We start from the raw sequence: 21,721 nt of genomic DNA on the forward strand, positions 1-21,721 counted from the left end.
ATTTCCAGCTTTGGTATCTGACTTAGTTGCTGCTGCGGGTGTTTCTTGGGAAGCCAAGGATAAGAAGATCATGGTTCCGGCTAAGGGCGATGTGGTCCCAAGCGGAAAATACCTATATCTTCCCATGAACAAACCAAGCCTCGACATGGCCCCGCCACTTCTTTTTCCTTCTAGCTCATCATCACCACCACTGAGATCCACACATCAAAGGGTAGAAGATCTTCACCGAAAGCTTGATAGGTATGAGAGGCGTAACCATTGCCGATATACTTACATCAAGAAACTTCTGCATTGTGTCGCCCCTAGCATGGAGGAGCCTGAGATATTCACATTCACCTCGAACCCAAGCGATGAAAGTTCTGATGGAGGGGATAGTGAAGACTCCGGTCCCGACCGTCCCTTGCGTATCATTCGTAGCACAGAGGACCGTGCTAATTTCTAAAGTGTGGGGAGGTCGTTCGACCGATCTCCATGGGTAACACTCTCTTCTCTTCAATAACCATGGATTGGTCTTTTGCGTAGATGTTAGCATATTGCATGCGTAGTTAGTTTTTCTTGTAAATACCCTTGCATGATAGTTAGTTTTATTTTTAGGATTACTTGGTCAAAGCAATAACTTTCTCTCCAAGAAACTGTGTTCTGGGTGACCTACCAAAATTTTGAAAATTTTGTAGTGAACTTGCTTTAAGATTTTTTTTTTGGAACATAGTGATTGAGTTAAGAACACAAGCGTGAAAATTTTGAGCCTATTGCATGGTTACATCTTTTAACCATTATTTCCATTTTTGTGTGCATATCTCTCTCTCTATGAATGTGATCCTTGATTTGTCTAATTCTATATGTCCATTGCTTTGTGTATGAATGCATTTGCGTGATTGAGGCCATCATTTCAATAGTCACTTTTCCCAAATAGCCTTAACCCTTATATCTACCATTGCTAACCAATTTTGAGCCTTTGATAAACCCTCTTGTTCTTAAATGGAGCACGTCAACAACCCTAAGTGAAAAACCATGAATGTCCCTGAATTTGAATCCTTGATTAGTTTAGGTAAGTTAGGATGTGTATCATTCACATAGGAGGGGTATACTTTGGAAATTCGGGTAGATATATAGGCATGTAATTGTAGTGTAATTGAAAACTCTAGGATTTTTGGAACATACTCATGTGCTAATGGATTACACCATATGTATTGACACTTTGGTTCACTAAGAAACCCCAAGGAAAAGGGGATGATGATAATGTCATAAAAAAAATGCCCAAGGTAAAGTAATAAAAACAATGCATATAATAGGTGGACTGAAAAGAAGGCATGAGTATGCAAAAGGGTAGAAATTCAAGGGTAGCTAGGAATATATTGTAGTTGTATAGGTTGTTTTAGGTGTCTAGTGGGATCCGAGGTTGATCAAGGACTCAAATTTTAAGCCCACTTCGCCATATACGTCCTTACCTTCACCCTAGCCCCATTACAACCCATGAATAAGACCTCATGATACTTGTAAGCATGCATTAAGTAATTGTCGATTGATTAGATGAAAGACAAATCTTGGAAAGCATGATTAGGAGGAGATTGAGTGACGAACCCTAGACACTTGAGTGAATAGAGCGGATACACTTCCGATGAGGGTTCGATGCTCAATGCTTGTTCCCGGCTTTCACAAGCGTTCGTTTAGCAAGTCATATGCACTCTTTAGTGATGTTCAATTTGGTAGGGTTCATGAATTGTGCACTATCTTCACCCTATATGCTCACATGTATTCTTGAAGGATGAATTCACTTTTGACGAAGTAGGTAGATGATTTTACATTAGTTGCATGCATCCATTTAGATAGTTTGCATTTCATAAACCCTTTCCTCACCATGATCTTTGGTCCTTTTTATTTTTAAGCATGAGGACATGCTAGGTTTAAGTGTGGGGAGATTTGATAAACCCCGATTTCGTGGTTTATCTTGTGCTTATTTTGGGGGATTTTATCAATATTTCTCACATTTATTTACAAGAAATGCATGGTTTTGTATTCACTCCCCAATATTGCTCTATGATGAAAAACATGCTTATTTTGCTTTAAAATTGCCATATTTTAATCCTCTTCTATTGTCATTCGATGCCGTGATATCTTTGTTGAGTAATTTCAGGAATTATAGGTTAGGAATGACTCAGAAGAGAGAGAGAAAGCATGCACAAAAAGGGAGGAACATGAAGAATTGAAGTCTTGGGAGCAGCAGCATCGGCGCGCCCGCGCACTCCACGCGCTCGCGTGGATGGGACTGGCTAGAAGCGGCGCGCAAGGATGGACGCATCCGCGCAGATTGGAAGATTTCTATCGACGCACACGCGCAACTGGCGCGCACGCGTGGATCACAAAAGTAATCGGCGCGTGCGCACGCATGGCGCGCACGCATGGGAAGCTGCACGTGACCTCATTAAGAGAAATCATGCCTGGCGATTTCTGAGGCCAAGGAGGCCCAATTTCAAGCTGTTTCTGCATGAAAAAGACCCAAGGATGCTAAGGGGAAAAGGAGGATGACTCATTTTGACACTAGGACATAATTTTAGGGTTTTTTTCTGTTCTTTGGTGATTCTAGAGAGAGAAACCCTTGTTCCTCTCTAGATCTAGTTTCCATTTTGATTTTCCCTTGTTGATTTGTGAATTGGATTTTGTTGATTACAGTTTTAATTGTTCAATTTAAATTCCTTGTTACAATCTTGCTTACATCTAGTGATAGTTTTATGATTCTTGTCAATTGTCATTTTTACCCATTTCATGAATGTTGTGGATCTTGTTTTGTTGATGTTACATTGATGATTTCTATGTTTAATCTTGTTGATTGTTTGATTGTACATTGATAATTGTTAGTGGATTTTTGTAGAATTCAATTTAATTGCTATTTTGAACATGTCTTTTGTTAGTGCTTACCAAGTGTTTGATGAATTGTTCACTTTGATTATGGAGTAGTTCTTCCTCACTCTTGGCCTAGGTCAAGGGAATTGGGTAAACTTGAGTCATTGGGTCTAATGGATTTGATGATTTGGGAGCCCTAGGTGGTCAATTTGATACTCATTGACGCCAACCCACTACTAATCTAATTAGTAGGTAGGTTGGGACTTATGGGTTGATGTGATCAGGGCCATTTGACGTACTTCAAGTCTAGGAGTAGACATCACGTACTTAAGACTTGAGAGTAGACTTAATGAGCTTGGTTCCCCATAGTTATCAAGATGTAGTTGTTGGACAAGGATTGTGATCCCAATTCCCATGCCTAACCAAGAGTTGTTTTTGTCATTCACATTCGAAAACCAATGTCCAATTTCGATTGTCTTAGTTATAGTTATTCGTTTAGTGTAAGGTAGAATTAAGTAGAATATTGCTTGTTCATTGGAATTGCTTAATTTTTGCTTACGTTGTTGAATTCATTTATTGCAATTTAAGATTACTTGCTTGTTAAGTTTTTCATTTATTTTTCTGCTCATAACTCACAACCCCAGATTTCTAACCAATGTCAAAGTACATGTTTGCCAATTCCTTGTGAGACGACCCGAGGTTTAAATACTTCAGTTATTTCTATTGGGGTTGAACTTGTGACAACCAAATTCCTCTTCTAAATTTGACCTCCCGAGGATTGTTGTTGGTAGAGCTATACTCACAACGAGGTGATATTAAAGAGAAATCTACCAATACACCCTTGGCTCGAGTATACGTCACTATGTGCGTGTGGATTTAAAGAAACCTATTGTGTTGATGCAAATGGAACAGCTGGAGGTTTGGTGGTTGCTTGGAAATAAGAAGTAAAGCTGCTGGTGAAAGGCAGTGGGGACTTTTACATTTGGTTCATAGTGGAGGACCAAGACCAGCAACGCCAATGGGAGGTATTAGGGGTTCACCTTCATAATGTTGATCAGATCCGCAATAGCCAGTTTGAAGTACTTATTCCTATAATCCAGCAAGCAGGTGAAAGACGCATGGTAGCTGGGGATTTTAATGCTATTGTGATGTCCCATAAAAAGAGGGGAGGCATGAAGAAATCACCTCAAGTGATGCAGAAGTTCCAAGATTTTATCAACAGGGAGGATTGATAGATGCAGGATATATTGGAGATAAGTATACATGGTGGAACCGAAGTTGTCAAGATAGAGCAATAAAGAAAAGACTGGATCGGGTACTAATCTCTTCAAAACTCCGAGAAGAGTATCCTATGGCTAATGTTACTCACCTTGATGACAACGGATCAGATCATAGACCACTCTTAGTCCACATTAATCTGGAGACTCGCAGGGGCAACAGAAGGTTTTGTTTCCAGGAGAGATGGTGCGGTTTGGACGCAGTGACTAAAATTGTGAAGGAAAATTGGCAATTGAAGGTGAGTGGGTCAGCTAAGTTCCAGTTGTTTCAAAAACTCAAACGCTGCAAGCATGAGTTGGTGAAATGGCAATCCTCAGGAACAGGGAATAACAGGAAAGCTATGGAACAGTTAGAAGGCAGTCTATCAATCATGAAAGAATGGCCAAATGAGTACTAGAAGGAGGAAATACTGCATCTGGAGGATCAATTAGCAGAAGCTTATACTATGGAAGAAAGGTTTTGGAAGGAGAAATCAAGGGTGAATTGGCTGAAATGCGAAGATCAGAATACTAGGTTCTTTCATTCCAAACATCAAGAAAGGAATCGAAGGAATAAAATCTGGAAATTAGAAGACGAAGATGGACAGTGGTGTACTACCCCCGAGACTATTGGAGAGATAGCACAGAGATACTTTGAGGGCCTATTTTCAACAAGTTATCCTAATGATCCAATAGAAGCATTAGGCGGAGTAAGTAGAAAAATTTCAGCTGAAACTAACAGGGGGCTCACGAGACCAGTTATTGAAGAGGAGATTAAGAAAGTAGTGTTCTCAATTAATGCTGCAGTAGCTCTAGGAGATGACGGATTCACCGCTAAATTTTATCAGCACTATTGGAGTATCATTAAGGGAGATGTCTGTCGCGCTATTAAAATCTTTTTTGGAGGTAACAGAATTCTAAAAAGTTTTAATCATACACAAATTTGTTTGATATCAAAAGTGCTTAATGCTATGATGATGTCTCAAACTAGACCTATAAGTCTAAGCACAGTTTTCTACAAGATTATTTTTAAAATTCTTGTTCATCCACTTATGAGAAAAATTATTAGTGATAATCAAAGTGTTTTAATTCGGGGTAGACTTATTAGTGATAATATTCTGGTGCCACATGAATGTATTCATTTTCTGAAAAATAAAACCTTTGCTGATAATGACTTAGCTCTAAAACTCGGTATGAGTAAGGCCTATGATCGTGCGAGTGGAGTTTTGTATGGTTTGTTATGGAGAAATTGGGTTTCTGTAATAAATGGATAGAGTGGATGAAGGAGTACGTGTCAACTATTTCTTATTCTGTTATTGTGGATGGCTCACCATTTGGCTTTTTCAAGCCAACTAGAGGGCTCCAACAACGAGATCCCCTCTCCCCATACCTATTTTTAATTTGTGCAGAGGGACTTTCCTATTTGTTCCACAAAGGAGAACGAAATAACCTGTTTCAGGGACTGCGGTTGATTCATAGATGATTCTATCCTATTTTGTAAGGCAAACCAGCAAAGTTTCATTCATTTACAAGCCATTCTAGAGCTGTACAACAGCCTAAGTGGCCAAGAAGTCAATTTGAATAAATCAGCGGTGTTTTTTCGTAAGAATACACAACAGGAGGTAAGAGTTGGTGGATCTGCTTGAAGTTTCGAATGTGGGAACTCAAGATAAGTATTTGGGCTTGCCCTCTATGGTTAATACATTAAAAAAAGGAAACCTTTGCTTATGTGAAGGACAAGGTCACCAAAAACTGAACTACTGAAAAAGAAGTCTACTGTTCGTCAGCGGAAAAGAAATCCTTATCAAAGCAATTGGCACTGCTATCCCGATATACTCGCTAAGTTATTTTAAGCTGCCTGAGACATTAGTTGATGAAATACATAGGTTGATGATGAAATTTTGGTAGGCCCAGAAACATAATGAAAGGAAGATGCATTGGATTAGCTGGGATACGGTAAGCAGAGATAAACAGGAAGGTAGTTTGGGATTCAGAGACCTAAAAGCTTTCAATCTAGCGATGTTAGAAAAACAGGGGTGGAGATTATTAACCAAGCCAAATTCTCTATTCTACAAAGTCTTTAAAAATAAATATTATAGGCTTACCTCATTTCTTGAAGCTAAAAAAGGGAGTAGACCATCTTGGGCGTGGCAGAGTCTCTTGGAAGGAAGAAATGTACTAGAAAAGGGCGTGAAATGGGCAGTCTCTCGGCAATGGATGGTAAAGATATGGGAAGAACCTTGGTTTGGAGATGAATTCCGAATTCCACCAAATGAGCCGGGTAACCAACAATTGCTATGGTTTAAACAACTGATGGATGCCTCCGAAAAATGGGACCGGGACAAAATCAATGCAATTTTCAACAGTAAAATCAGTTCCAAAATATGCCAAACAAAGATTGAAGAAGGTACAGACAAACTAATATGGATACATACTAGCTCCGGTGAGTACTCTGTAAAATCTGGCTACAATATTGCATATCTCTTTTTCCATCCAACTTCAGTGATACTCCATGAACGATTCAGAGAAAAGGGGATCTGGAAAGCCATTTGAAAGACTAACACTCAGCCAAAAATTAGAATTTTTATCTGAAAATTAATTCACAACGGATTAGTGGTGAAGGAAAAGCTTCATGAGCACATACCTCAGGTAGACCCGCGTTGTCCTCGATGCTCTGCCGCTCCAGAATCAGCCCTGCATATGCTGATTTTTTGTCCAGAAATTGCAGGAATCTGGAACAACTCCCCAATGGCAAGTGCGCTTCCCAGGAACAACCTTCTTCAACCATGGCAATGGTGGATCGATGTTGTGGCAACGGTGACAACTGGAAGTGAGGCCAGATTGAACATGATTCGAATAGCTTACCTTCTTTGGGGTATATGGTTGGATCACAACTCCTTGGTGTTCGAAGGAATCATAAAAGAACCTGGGAAAATTCTAGCCCAGGCAATGAATCTCGCGTCAGAATTTACAAGGAGTAGAAATCAGCGACGTCAAATTGATTTTTGAGATTTGATATCTAGGGATTACACGCTGCAACCCTTAGAATGGTTGGTTCGGTTGATGACAAAAGCACAGATAAGAGAGGAGTCAAGTGCTCGATTAATTCACGTGGATTATAATAGCCATTGAAGATGAAGATATAAGAAGACTTTTTCTTTTCCTTTTATCTGAAGACTTTATCTCTAAAGCATGCTATTATCAATTTCTTAAAAATTTTCCTATTTTATGTTTTATTGCTTTTATATTCCTGTTACAGTAATTGTAAGCAAACTCTTTTTATTGCAATCAAATTACTATCTTAAAATTTTTTTTTTATCTAATTCTGATGGCCACTTTGATATTATGCTTATTGAAAATGAATTTCAATAAAGTAATTGATAAACTCCTCAAATATTAAAATTATTCAAGAATTTTTATCCATAATATCTTTTAAAAAAATTTTTTTATGAGCATCTAAATCTTTTGAGTTGACAAATAATAAAGGCAAACAAAGAAATTGGTGTGGGAATAAGAAAAACGGGTTACCAGTCAAAGCGTTATCTGAGAAACCCTAATCGTAAAAATCCGACCCCTATATATCGTAAAGTACGCAGAAACCCCAAAACTAACCGGGGTTTTGTGAGGGGGGAGAAAGAGAGAGGTAGAGAACAAAGAAAGATGCAGATCTTCGTGAAAACCCTAACGGGGAAGACCATCACCCTGGAGGTGGAATCTAGTGACACCATCGATAACGTCAAGGCCAAGATTCAGGACAAGGAAGGTTTAATTTTTCCCCCTTTTTCATATCGGTTATCTTGTTTGCATCACAAAAGATAACCACAAACATTGATTCTAATTTTTACTCCTGGCTGTGTCAGGGATTCCGCCGGACCAGCAGAGGTTGATCTTCGCCGGAAAGCAGCTTGAGGATGGCCGTACACTCGCCGATTACAACATTCAAAAGGGTTAGTCTGGCCATTTCGACATCGTAATTCTCGGAATTTAAAAACAGAAAGGAAATTCATGCCTACTTTTAATTGATTTGTTGAAACTATATTTCGGACGAATAATGTATGAAATGTGAGATTGTGAGAACTTGCGAAGTTGGAAAATGGATGATGGAAATAATTAATTCAGTATGAAATGTGTTTTAGGAAATGTGTATTAGGCAAGATGCTTTACTTTATTCCTGTCCAATGAGGATGTTGAATCTGGTGAAGTGCGTAGAATAATGATGGTTTAGATTTCGAGTCTTATTGGATCAGTTATCATTGTCTTGCAGAGTCGACATTGCATCTTGTTTTGAGGCTTCGTGGTGGAATTATTGAGCCATCTTTGATGGCATTGGCCAGGAAATACAATCAGGATAAGATGATCTGCCGCAAGTAAGTTCAAACACTACAATCTTGTTTGTTAAAAGTTTTACATTGTTCATTATGGAAGTAGTACTTCACAAAAAAGAAAAGTTTAATGGCCGGCAATTTTAATTTATATTAGCAAGCACTTTTAACCAGAACGCCAACATCTTTAGGCCAACAGCCCAACACCATTTCTTTTAGCAAACACTTTTAACTATTGTTGGCTTATTGCTAGCCAAAAACAATAAATTGCATTGGCCTTGTAGCACTGTTGCTTCACAAAATTTGATTAGTTCATTTTTTCTTGATAGCTACTAGTGCTTACTATGTGGTGGTTGATGAAACTGCCTGAAGTTAGTGCCTTCTTTCAGATGATAAATATCCAATTTAAAATCTTTGAAGGAAGAATTTGATTTAGAAAAATTTTGGTGACCAATTTGGATGACCATTTACTGGTATTATAGCTGTTATAATTTGTACTGGTATTATAGCTGTTATAATTTGTACTGATAGAATAATAACGTTATCAATGGATTCTTTTCAGAAATTATGAGTTTAACTGATTTATTGATCAACCTGCATTTAGTAACTGGTTAATAGCATAATTGCTAACCCTATATTGATGACTAGATTAACTTGAATTGGTTTGTTTATTATTGATGACTAGAATAACCTGGGTTGGTTTGTAACATTTAAATTTGGGACTATTGCTACATTTGCTCTACTTTGCCTAAATGGTGATATTGTGCTTTGCAGGTGTTATGCACGTTTGCACCCTCGTGCTGTCAACTGCAGGAAAAAGAAGTGCGGGCACAGCAACCAGGTACTGCTTACAAAATCAGAAAATCTAATTTGCATGGTATTTTTTATCTATTATTTAGTCATTAATTTTGTATTTCTATTGTAGCTGAGGCCAAAGAAGAAGATCAAGTAAACTGTTCTGATTGCAACCAATTTCATTAGCGTTTTAGTATTATGGGGAATGTGTTGAAAAGTGTCCTGGCAGTTACGTTTTTTTGAAAGATTTTGTTATTCGGGTTGAGTGTGTTGCCATCATTGGTGCTTCAGTTCCATGTGATGAGACATGCTTTATGATAATAAAACATGTCCACAGCCCACATTATCGGATTCTCATATTTTATAATTTACTTGTGTTATGGTAGCTTCTTGCCAGTTACGAGCTATGAGCTACTAATTTACTCGGATAATCATAACACTATTCTGGCTCTATTATTACGTTGGATCGCATGCGTAATCTTTTCTATCTTATGCTGGAATGAAAAATTTATGTGGCACTAACTCGGTAATTATCTTAGGTAACAAATGTTTTAGTGAAGCGAAAGATGACTTGTTCAAAATTATGTTGAGGCGTTATGGTATTAATTCATCACACTACACGTGCAAATGGTGAATATTGAATATTGTTGCCATTGCATTCAAAGTGGTCATCTTTGCCGAATCCTTCACTTCATTATATGGATAATAAACAATGATGAATTACGTAGCTTGAAATATGCCTAGTATAGAGGCATCCGCTGCAGATATTATCTGTTATGAAAGCCAAGCCAAACGTCAAGACCATTTGATATTTTCATACAACTTAGATTTATTTTATCTGCGTTTTTAATATCTAATCTTATGATCATTAATATTGATAAGTATACCTGGTTAGGAAAATGTTCTGGATCATCTTGCGAGGTGATTCCTGCGCTGCATACTCCAACTGAAGCACCTCTTCCGAAGATAAGCGCCAACCAAGAGCACCCAAGTTCTCTTTTACTTGCTTTATTGTCTTCACTCCCGGAATTGGAATTGTGTCTTTACATATGCACCAGTTTATGGCGACCTAACATGGTAAAACCGCAGCAGCATTAGATAACTAAAACATGTGATGTGGCACAAACTTGGTCAGCATTGTCATTTGCCTTGTCATACACACCATAATTAAGAAGACAAGAAAACTTGTTCGGTGGTTTTCTAGAGACCCTAGAGGGCATTTAGAAAGCTTTTAAATGAAGTTGCGTGGGGGAACACGGCATTTATAACACAACAATAAACGCTGTTTGGTATGGTTGTTGATCCAGGCAACAAACCAGATATGAACTATATTCAATGACATTAATTCAACTCAGAGCTTCAAGCACATCAGAAGAATGAAACAGAGAAAGAGAATTGGAGAAAACGTGCATTGCAAGAAAGTGAATGAATATTAGGGTTAAGTATTGTTTTGGTCCCTAAAGTTAAGTGTGAAAATCGAAACCGTCCCTCATCTAATTTCTCGTTGTTGCCGCCGTGACCTCCTCGTCGTCGTCGGCTTCTTGCTTCGATCTCTGTTTCTGCTTTGTCTTTTGCTTCTTCTGCTTGATTTGTTGAATCTGATTTGATTTGTTGAATCATTGTTGGTTTTGTTCTTGTTTTGATTTCTGAATTGCTGTTGATTGATTTTGTTCTGTTTTTGATTTCTGAATTGTTGTTGGTTTTGTTGAATCTGGTTTTTGTTATTGTATTTTTAATTTGTTAATGGAAGAAGTTGCTGTTGTTTGGTGTTCTTAGTGGTGTTGGTGTTGGTGGTGGTGGTGGTGGAGGAGATAATTGTGTTGGTAGTGGTGAGGGTATTTTTGTCAAAAAAAAATTAAAAGGACGATTTTAATACAAAAAAAAACGTTAAGGACAATTCTAAATCAAAAATTAGATGAGGGACGGTTTTGATTTTCACGCTCAACTTTAAGGACCAAAATAGTACTTAACCCATGAATATTATGATTGCATTCACTATTCACATGATACATTAATATCCTATATATACAAAGAGTAATGCTCACTGCAATTGAGCCTGATGCAGTCCAATTACAGCTAGCAAAACAGATTTAGACTAAGTCAACTCTAGTTATAACAAACTCTATAACTAACTTAACTAACTTACTTATAGATCCCTCAAACTTTGTTGTAGTTGTGGTAACTACTCTAAGTTTGTCTCTAAACTTGTGAAAGAGAGGTGCAGAAAGAGGTTTAGTAAAAATGTCTCCTATTTAATCAGATGAAGGAATGTGGCCAACATAGAGTTCTTTATTGTTGACCATGTCCCTAAAGCAATAAAGATCAATCTCGTTTACACTTTGTATGTAGAATAAGATAAGCTGCCAATAGACAAGCACTTTGATTATTGCAATAAATGGTCTGAGTTGTGTAAGAAGTTGCAGGATTGATATAAGTTCAAATTGAGCTGCTGTCATTGCTTGATATTCAACCTCGGTGCTACTCCTACTCACTTTAGCTTGTTTATTGCTTTTCCATGACACTAAGTTATTCCCTAAGTACACACAGTAGCCAGTAATATATTTTCGACCTTCCAAGTCTCCTGCTCACTTTGAATATGTAAATGCAAGAAGTCTCAAATCAGTGCATTTGTTAAACTTTAATCTTGAATGAACTGTACCTGCAACATATCTGAGTAACCGTTTCACAACCTTCCAATGCTCAATAGTGGGAGAGTGCATGAATTAAGAAACTTTGTTCACTGCAGAGGCAAGGTTAGGTCTTGAAATTGTCAAATATTGAAGAGCTCGAACAATTTCTCTAGATTGTTTGGGGTTCTCGAAATGATCAACACTAATAAAAGTCAATTTTAATGAGAAAACCATAGGGGCATACGGTTGACAGTATCCATCTTTGCTTCGCTAAGCAATTCTTTGACATATTGTTAGGGACTTGGGTATTATGGGTGCTCAAAGTCCCACATCGAGTAGTATGAGATGCTTGATGTTGTATATAAGGAGAGTGGTTCTTCCCCTTTAACAGCTAGCTTTTAAGGTGTGGTTTCCCACTTTCCTTAGATACTTAACAATGGTATCAAAATGTGGTTGTCGGCGCCATGGAAAGGACTACCTATAGGCTGGACTGATAGATGGTAGCAAGGTGGCTACTGTTGGGTCAGTGTCGATAGAGTGAAGCCGCCGCCGTGGACGTCGGCTCTCCAGGGCCTATCTTTTAAGGTCAGATAAGAAAACTCTAAACCAGGGAAATAACTCAACTTGCCAAGTTACAACAATATCATTTGAACCAAACACTTGGAGATTGTTTCAATCCATAAATTGCCTTTCTAAGTTTACAAATCTTTGAGTCATTACCAAGTTGAGTCATAAAAACTTCTTCTAGATTGTCATTTAGGAAGGCATTGTCAAAATCGAACTGCCTTAGAATCCAACCAAGAGAAAATGCAATGGTGATGACAATTCGAACTATAGTAGGCACTACAGGGCTATATATTTGACTGTAGTCTATGTCTTCAATTTGAAGAAATCTTTTGGCAACAAATCTTGCTTTGTATTTGACTATATTGCCTAAAGGATCTCTTTTAATTGCAAAGACCCATTTTGACCCTATAACAGTTTTATTTATGGAGGATCCACCAAATCCCATGTTTTGCGTCTTGAAAGAGCTTGAAATTCAACATCCATAGTCCACTTCCAGTGAGGGCATTGGAGGGATTATTTGACATTTTTTGGTATATTGAGTCAAATCATATGAGACTGAAGTAGAAGGAATCAAAGCTTGAGGTTTTGGATTTTTTTATTTTGACCTTGTGATCATACTTTGAGTGTTTGTAGTGTGTTGCACATTATGTTGAGATGTAGAATCAAAAGGTAAGCATATTTCAAGACCTGAAATGGGTATAGGGTCATGGCTGGATGTAGTATGTGTTGGAGCCTTGGAGGGTCAATATGATCAATTGCTTGATGATCAATGGTTACTAGAGAACTTTGATTTTGATGTGTCTGAGATGGTGAGGATTTAATAGAGGTTGGTGGAGGTTGTGCTGTAGCTTTAATAGAGGAAGAGGGATTTGTAAAAGTAAAAGTCTACACATTGCTTGGTGAGGTGTAAGAATTATATGGAAATAAAGAATTATATGGAAAGTCTGTTTCATCAAATATATCATGTCGAGTAGTGTATCTTAACTTCTTTTGTCATGCATTTATAACCTCTATAGTTGTTATCATAACCAAGAAACATACATTTTTCAGATTTGAAAGCAAACTTGACCATATTATATGGCCTAAGATAGAGAAAACATGCACAACCAAATATTTTCAAATAACAATAATCTGGAATTCTACCAAACAGCATCTTATAAGGTGATTTATTCTTTAAAACAGAACTTGGTAACCTATTAATAATATAGATAGTAGAAGTAAAGAATCTTTCCAAAAAGACATTGGAAGGGCTGCAATAGCTAATCAGGACAATCCAACTTCAGTAATGTGTCTATGTCTCCTTTTTATACCACCTTGTTGTTGGTGTATATAGGGATATGACTTCCTATGCATAATACCATTAGTAGTAAGAAATTGAGTAAAGGAATTAAACATAAACTCCATTCCTTTATCAGTTTGTATAGCTTTCAATTTCAGTCCAATTTGTGTTTCCATAAACATTTTATAGTTTTGAAGAGCTTGTAAAGCCTTTATTTATTAGTCAAGAGAAAAATGGTGATAAATTTAGTGTGAGCATCAACAAATGAAAGGTAATATCTATAGCCATTTCTAGACAACATAGGAGAGGGACCCCAAATATCAGCATAAACAAGATCTAAAGGAGCATAATAGACAGATTCAGGTTTTTGAAAAGGTAATTGATGCATTTTTTCCATAGTGCAAAATTCACACACATTAGCTAGAGAAGAATCAAACTTAACAGGAACAACACACTTCTTTAAAACAGAAAGAACAGTTTGTATTGAGCTATGACCTAAACGTTTATGCCAAAGGTCAATTGTTATATCTTTGTTGCTTTGTGCTAAAAGAGCAGTTTTATCAGACAAAGCAAGACTACTTTCATTACAAGAAACAAAAGTATTACAAGGATTTGTATCTAGAGAATCACAAGGTGCAGGAACAAGCAGACCATGAAAGGAATATATTCTATCACTAGCCTTGCCTTGGAGAAGAATTTCTCGAGTATCTTGATCACGTACAATACAATCATAAGGCCAAAACTCAAAACATACATAATTATCTAAAGCAAATTGAAACACACTCGAGATTTTGAGTAATTTGAGGGACATGCAGTAAATTAGTTAGCAAGAAACTGATTTTCTTATTTTTATCATACAAAATTGAAGAGCCTTGAGCAAAGATTCACATACCTTAGCCATTACCTACAAATAATTGTTCTGACTCATGTGTTGATGGTGTTGAATTCAGCAAGTTTAGTGAATCAGGTGTGACATGGTGGCTGGCTCCAGAATCAGGATACCACACTGATTCTTGGTAATTTTGGGAAAAATTGAAGTAGGCACGAGGTTGATGAAATTGTGATGGTGGTGGTGGTGGTTATGTGGTAGAGTCGGAATAGAAGCTTGCTGAATTTGTGAACCATTTCCAAAAACTTGAAAGTTTGGTTCAAATCTATGGAAGCATATTTGAACATGGCCTTGGCGACCACATAATTGGCACTGAGGCCTATGGTTTGAGAAGAAAAATGACCTCCACAATTGAACCTACCACCTCTACCACTTCAGCCAAAAACTCCTCTTTCAGGTTGATAGTTGAACGGCGTGGGTGCTTGATGCATGTGCATCTTTTAGTAGTTTTCTAGTTAATTATCTTAATAAAGTTAGTGATTCTTCTCTAAATTTATTGTACTTTGGTCAATATACTTTAAATGTCTTGTGCTTTCTGTTTTGCAGGAGATTATTGAAGAACAAAGAATAAGCAAGCTAAGAGAGGAAGGAAAAAATAGAGGAAAAGGAAGAACAGAGAAGAAGAAAGCAAGTAGAGACATGGTGTGTCACTTGCTTCACGCCACCAACACGCTAGGCCAAAATCCAGAGAGATAGCAAGGTTGGGTGCATCAAAGGCGTGGCACTTGCTTCATGTCAATCCTTCTCCCCCATAGAAGGCGTGCCACGCCATTCACACCACCTTCATCCCAGCTTCAAAGGCATCCCACGTAACTCACATCCCTCATGCCCATTCTCTTCCACCGTTCAAGGGCGTTCCAAGCGAGGCACGCTAGGCTAAAATCCAGCAACCCACTGTCCCACTCTCCTCCCAGCTTCGAAAGCGTCCCATGTGACACACGCCCAAGCTCCTTCAAGCCTCCAAGGCGTCCCACGTGACCCACGCCAGGCAAGGCCCCCTAGCTTTTTTAAAAAAAAAAAACTAGTAGTAAAATTTAAGAAGTCCAACCCAATAAAATTTAATGATTTTTAAACTTTTTTTAAATCCCTAAACTGGCTAAACAGTAAACACTACAAGTTTACATTATCTTTCTTCCCTTATTCCTTTCTGACTTTTAGTATTCTTTTGAAGCCATAGCCTGATAGCCACGCCCTCCATTGTCAAGTGTCACAACGGTACAAGGTACAATATGCTAAACACTTTTTTATTATATATTTTAAATTTTAAATTTCTTAGACTTAGAGATTATATATCTTAAACAGTTACTATGCACTCTATTGTTCTTGTTGATATATCTCTGTGCATAGCCTAAGTAAACATGTTTGTTTAAAGCTTGCCACTATTTAATTTAATTTTCATTTAGATTTAGATTCACATTCTACAGTCTACAGCAGATGGAAAATTAACAATGATCTTTTAATTTTCAACAATTATCAAACTATTTTTAATAGTTAAACATCTACTGTTATTTTTAAATAACTTTAACAATAAAATTATTACTTTTATAAATGTTGGGTAACTTGGGTCATAAATGTATAAAATTGTTGTATTCTATACCATTTAACTATTGATACGGTCATATGGATTGGATTCCATTGATGCTGTACGCCTAGTAGTTTTTGAGCAAATGCCACTGTGAGCAAATACCACTGAGTTCTATTCCATTGATGCTGTACGCCTAATAGATTTTTTTTTTAGCGAAATTGATAGTGACTTAATGCAAAAATATTGTTAATTTGTTATTGATGTTTAATTAATAAAAAATATTTAGACTTTGTTTATTCATGTGAGTATATAATTATTTGAATTTTTTTTTCCAGGTAAAAAGAAACTAGAACATTTTATGATGAGAAAGCAAAGTAAAATTGATGCAATTTTTAAGAGAAAAGCTACTGATAACGTTGGAGTTCAAACAAGTCAACCCTTTAATCGTATCACTTTTTCTACTGAATTACTGTTGCTTTCATTTAAATTGCTGTTTTGGTATTCAAATCATCTCAAATCAAGTTTTCAATTATCTAACTAGAATAACCAGTTAACCATTTCTTGCTTAATCCATTAATTCTTGTGGGAACGATAACCAATTCACTGTGCACTTGCCGAATTTTGGAAAATCTTCCATCAATGCTTGAACAAGATTAGCCATAGGTATGCCACCTTGGGGTTTTTTATACCTTTCTATCATATCATCAAAGGCTTTGAGAAAGGTGATGAATCCATATTTGATGATAAATTTTGGCTTGAATTGAGTGAATTTCATCACATAAACTCGCATTTATTCGTTTGAATAGCATACTTTTGTGATTCCTCCCTAAATTGCACCTAAATGTGAAAACATGCTTTTTTGTGCTTAATTTGATCAATTTAATTCCACTTTTATTCCATTCGATGCAGTGATTTCAGGTCAATTAGGTAAGAATGACTTGGAAAAAGTGGAAGGAAAGCATGCAAAATGGGAGAACACATGAAGAAACAAAGGACATGCACACACTAATGTGTGCATAGACACAAGTCTGGACGCGTGACTTCATTAAAAAGTCACGTGACTCACGATTTATGGGGCCTTTTGGCCCAATTTGAGATGCCCAGAAGCTGAATTGAACCTCTTTCAAGGGGAAAACATTCCAAGAATACACACAATCAATTTTAGTTATCTTTTAGCATGTTTTAAGTTAGATTCTCTCCTCTCTCTAGGAATTAAGGTTTTAGATTTAAATCTCTCCTTAGTTTAGAATTTGATTCTTGTTTTAATTTAGTTTCACTCTCTTTATTTTAATACTCTTTATCTTAATTAACCTTTGTTAATTTGGAGTTTCTTTAATGCAATTTTGATATTTTATATTCTTTTGATGTTTGTTTGAATGATTGTTATTATTTCCTTGCAATTGATAGTTATAGATTTTTATCATTATTGCAATTTATACTATTTTTCCTTTTATGCATATTAAGTGTTTAATAAAATGCCTCTTTCAATTTTAGAGTAGAATTTTTTATTCTTGACTTGGGTTGGTAACTTGGAGACTCTTGAATTATCAAAATCTAGTGTTGATTGGTAAGTGAATGTTGCTAGTTAGCTTGAATTCCACTAAATCTAGTCCTTCACTAGGAATTGACTAGGACTTGTAGATTAGAGTTAATTTTGCTCACTTGACTTTCCTTGAATTGTTAGAGGATAACTAAGTGAGAGCAAAATTCACTTACCATCACAATTGAGGATGATAATGAGGATAAGAATTTCAACTCTGAACCCTTGTTAAGACCTTTCTTAGTTGGTGTCTTTAATTGTTTTAGTTTAATTGCTTTTGGTATTTAGTTATTATTTGCTTCTTTACTTTCTTACTTTTTACATTTCTTGTCTATTGCCATCATTATTCCTATTTTCTCATAACCAATAACATGCACACTTTCCTGCAATTCCTTTTAGAGACATCCCGAAATTTAAATACTCTCGGTTTTTATTGGTTTGACTTAAGTGACAAACAAATTAAACTTAATTGTTGGTTTGAATCTTTACTTCGACGAGATTATTTTTGTGAAAATTCCGAATCGACGATTTTCCTCCGTCTAAAGGCTTCAACTTCAGGAACTTTGTAGGATCCCAATCTTGACAGCATAGATGTGATAAAAACTGTATACTCTTCAAGTAAACTGTTAGGGACTTGGGTATTATGGGGTGCTCAAAATCCAACATCTAGTAGTATGGGATGTTTGATGTTGTATATAAGGAGAATGGTTCTTCCCCCTTATCAGCTAGCTTTTCAGGTGTGGTTTCCCACTTTCCTTAGATACTTAACAATGGTATCAGAGCGTGGTTGTCGGCGCCATGAAAAGGGCTACCTATAGGCTGGATTAAGGTGAATACCGAATACTGATAGATGGTAGCAAGGTGGCTACCGTTGGGTCAGTGTCGATAGAGTGAAGCCGCCGTGGACGTCGTGTATTGTTAGAGACTTGGGTATTATGGGGTGCTCAAAGTTCCACCTCGAGTAGTATGGGATGCTTGATGTTGTATATAAGGAGAGTAGTTCTTTCCCCTTATCAGTTAGCTTTTAAGGTGTGGTTTCCCACATTGAGGGTATTCCATACCTCAAAGAAATGATGCAAGCAGCCATGTACAAAGAGTAAGATCATCAAGCTTCCATGGTTTATAATCTTCAGTTTTTCTTTTCATCTTTTTTGAAGCATCTTGAAATTGTTCAGGAATCTTTGATGCATAAAGATGATCTTCTAAGCTAAGACTTTGGATTGTGAGTAGGACCTGATGCCTCCAGGTGTTAAAATTATTATCAACCAATTTATCTGCAATTGATGATATGCTTTTTTTGGATGATGATGAGTCTGAGAGTGTGAGGACATGATGATGAAGAAAAGAAGGATCAAATTTGATTGAATCTGAAGGAAGAGAAGAGAAAAAAAAATTGGAAAGGATCAAGGAACAAGAATGATGATCTTCAGACTCTTGGTACCCATGACAACAAACCAGATATGAACTATATTCAACAATGACATGAATTCAGCTCAAAGAGCTTCAAGCGCAGCAGAAGAATGAAATAGAGAAAGAAAATTGGAGAAAACATGCATTGCAAGAAAGTGAATGAATTAGAGAAATTATGATTTCATTCACTGGTCACATGATACACTGATATCCTATATATACAGAGAGTAATTCTCACTGCAATTGAGCCTAATGCAGTCCAATTACAGGTAGCAAAACAGATTTAGACTAAGTAAACTTTAGTTATAACAAACTCTATAACTAAACAAACTTACTCACTTATAGATCCTGATAATGAAGCAACAGCAATTTTAATTTTATTTGTACAAGTTATTTTTTTGGTATCTTCAGATAGTGTATCCAAACACAGAACAAGTATAAAAAGTCGCATAAAACATGGTTTTGCGCCTTTTGTTTGCAATGTCTCTCAAGGAACTTAATAAAGGATCTAGGCCTGGAAGTATTTGCTTAAATAGCAACCCCCTGTAAAATACCATAAATAACAAAGGTACTAAGAATTCATTAGGATACTGGTTAATCTCTTATGTCAAATTTTTGAACTATTTGTTAAAATCTCTTATGAACCCACCTTGGGCCAGTTGGAAGTGTGGAAGGTGAGTATTTCCCAGTGAGCATTCCAAGTCCTAAGGGACTATAAGCAATCAATTGAATACCCAGTGAATCACATATGCTCTTTATCTCCAGTTGATCTTCCCCCATGCTTAGCAAAGAAAATTGCACCTTCAATGTTCAAAATTATGGTTATATTCAAAGTAGGTGTTCATTTGACAACCACAAAACTCGAGTATTTTTGGCCTTAAAACAAGGTATAATGGATGACTGCATACCTGGGCAGAACATAAAGGGACTCCACACTTTTTCAAATAATCATGTATCTTCAAAAGCTGCTTTGGTCCATAATTGCTTACTCCAACAGCTTTAACTAAACCCTAAATGGCACCATAGTTAATGAGTGCAGCAATTTTTGTTATTGAAAATTTAACCATTGAATTCAATGTCTAAATAGCATGGATTAAATTAAACATAATATTATTGTAACCTTATCATACATTGTCACTAAGCCATCCCAAAGCGCCAATTCCTGAAAAGGGGCATAATTTGCAGTTGACCAATGTAGTTGACCTATCCCAATTTGCTCAATTTGCATCCTTTCTAGTGATGCCCTGAAAAGTGAAAATTCAGTTCATTTAATTTTCGATTTTGTACCCTAAAACCTAAACACAGCAAAGAATACCTGCAAGCATTCACAAACTGGCCTGGCGTAAGGCGCCATGGATATGCTGCAAACTTTGTAGCAATTACTATGTCACTGTCACTGCCACTCCCTTTTTGTTCTGAATAATTGATTACTCAACAAAACCGCAAAGCCATGTACGAAATGAAATTGAAATTGAAAAAGGAAAATATGTGATGAACCTTGAAAATTTCGGATGAACCTTCCAAGAAGCTTCTCGCTCTGGCCATTTAAGCTTCCAGTGCCATAAGAATCAGCAGTGTCAAATAGATTGACACCATTCTCCAGAGCAATATTGAACACTTGTTGAAGCTCGTTATCCATGGATTCTTGATAACCCCAAAGAAGTTGATTGCCCCATGCCCATGTTCCAAACCCCATCGGAGACACACTCAGAGGCCCTATCTTCACCTGTCATGACCCCTGAATACTTGTCATCATCATATACATCACATGAAAAAGAATAGATGTACGTTGAACCAACCTTCTGAGTTTGCAAGAAAGGAGGGAGCTTGAGAGACTTGAATATGGAATATGAAAAGGGGTTAAGGTTTGAAGGGCCAAGACTCAATGCTGAGAGTGCCATAATTGCTCAGTCTTGATAAAAGCATAAGAAAATAGATTTAAAGTTCTCAGCAGATTCAGCAACACAAACACAACTGAACTGTTGGTTAGTTGTTTGGAGGTCGTGTTCTGATGTATTTTGTGTGGTAACCGTTGAATCCTGCACCTTGTTGCGGATCAAGCCAATTGACTTCTATCTCCTGAAAATTTAAAAGTTGAATAATTTGGCCTTAAACTATCTAAATAATATTCAATCTAAGCAATGCTAAATCGTCAACAAAATATTATTATTTTTAGTCTAATTGATAATAATTTATACCCATATTTACGTATATTTTATATACAAAAAATATATAATTTATACTCATATTTATTAATTTTACACATATAAATTAATATAATTTGTATTCATATTTTTTAAAAATAATTTAATATTTATACTGATCAAATAATGACTAAAAATATTAAAAATTATTGAGCTCAAGAGCTTTTTTTTTAAAATTGATACGTTAAGAAAATGATAAATTCAGAACATTAACAAAAAAAATAACAATATTAGTTATATATTCTTCGAGATTTTAATAATTCAATTTTGATGTGATTTTTTTAAATATTATTAAAAGAAGTGAGTTTTTCATCTTTACAAATTTAAAATTTTCATATCAAATGTTTTGTGAACTTCTTTTGGATAAACTATCAAAATTACTTCTGATTTTTTAGTATACCGGTAACAATACTCCTAATTTTTGTTAATGACAAAAATATTTTTAAAATATTTTGAAATACAA

General features: G+C 36.3%; 2 protein-coding genes and 1 long non-coding RNA gene across 3 annotated transcripts; 2 read left to right on the top strand and 1 right to left on the bottom strand.

The window, feature by feature from the left end:
* LOC107622328 (ubiquitin-60S ribosomal protein L40) lies at positions 7,571-9,673 on the top strand. The gene is made up of 5 exons (XM_016324185.2): positions 7,571-7,860; positions 7,958-8,044; positions 8,362-8,464; positions 9,194-9,260; positions 9,345-9,673. Exons 1-5 carry the CDS (start codon positions 7,758-7,760, stop codon positions 9,369-9,371), a joined length of 387 nt encoding a protein of 128 aa, XP_016179671.1. The 5' UTR covers positions 7,571-7,757; the 3' UTR covers positions 9,372-9,673.
* On the bottom strand, positions 9,457-21,126 carry LOC107622326 (pyridoxal reductase, chloroplastic). The gene is made up of 10 exons (XM_016324183.2): positions 20,854-21,126; positions 20,552-20,780; positions 20,370-20,469; positions 20,175-20,298; positions 19,963-20,064; positions 19,704-19,855; positions 19,510-19,597; positions 11,420-11,425; positions 10,102-10,283; positions 9,457-9,985 (listed from the first exon to the last, which is right to left on the bottom strand). Exons 1-10 carry the CDS (start codon positions 20,953-20,955, stop codon positions 9,982-9,984), a joined length of 1,089 nt encoding a protein of 362 aa, XP_016179669.1. The 5' UTR covers positions 20,956-21,126; the 3' UTR covers positions 9,457-9,981.
* On the top strand, positions 11,874-14,489 carry LOC110267588. Its single transcript, XR_002355373.1, has 2 exons — positions 11,874-12,158; positions 12,430-14,489. It is a non-coding gene; the product is annotated as an uncharacterized LOC110267588 (long non-coding RNA).

This window comes from Arachis ipaensis, chromosome B10 (genome assembly GCF_000816755.2).
Source record: "Arachis ipaensis cultivar K30076 chromosome B10, Araip1.1, whole genome shotgun sequence".
Taxonomy (NCBI): Eukaryota; Viridiplantae; Streptophyta; class Magnoliopsida; order Fabales; family Fabaceae; genus Arachis; species Arachis ipaensis.

Bases quoted from the DNA above. Each gene is read 5' to 3' on its own strand.
- LOC107622328 (XM_016324185.2), top strand. From the start codon at position 7,758: ATGCAGATCTTCGTGAAAACCCTAACGGGGAAGACCATCACCCTGGAG. The intron at 8,465-9,193 runs GTAAGTTCAAAC...TGTGCTTTGCAG, and splicing joins GATAAGATGATCTGCCGCAA to GTGTTATGCACGTTTGCACC. The intron at 9,261-9,344 runs GTACTGCTTACA...TTTCTATTGTAG, and splicing joins AGTGCGGGCACAGCAACCAG to CTGAGGCCAAAGAAGAAGAT.
- LOC107622326 (XM_016324183.2), bottom strand. From the start codon at position 20,955: ATGGCACTCTCAGCATTGAGTCTTGGCCCTTCAAACCTTAACCCCTTT. The intron at 20,470-20,551 runs GTTCATCACATA...TCAATTATTCAG, and splicing joins GTTCATCCGAAATTTTCAAG to AACAAAAAGGGAGTGGCAGT. The intron at 20,065-20,174 runs GTTACAATAATA...GGTGCCATTTAG, and splicing joins TAGTGACAATGTATGATAAG to GGTTTAGTTAAAGCTGTTGG.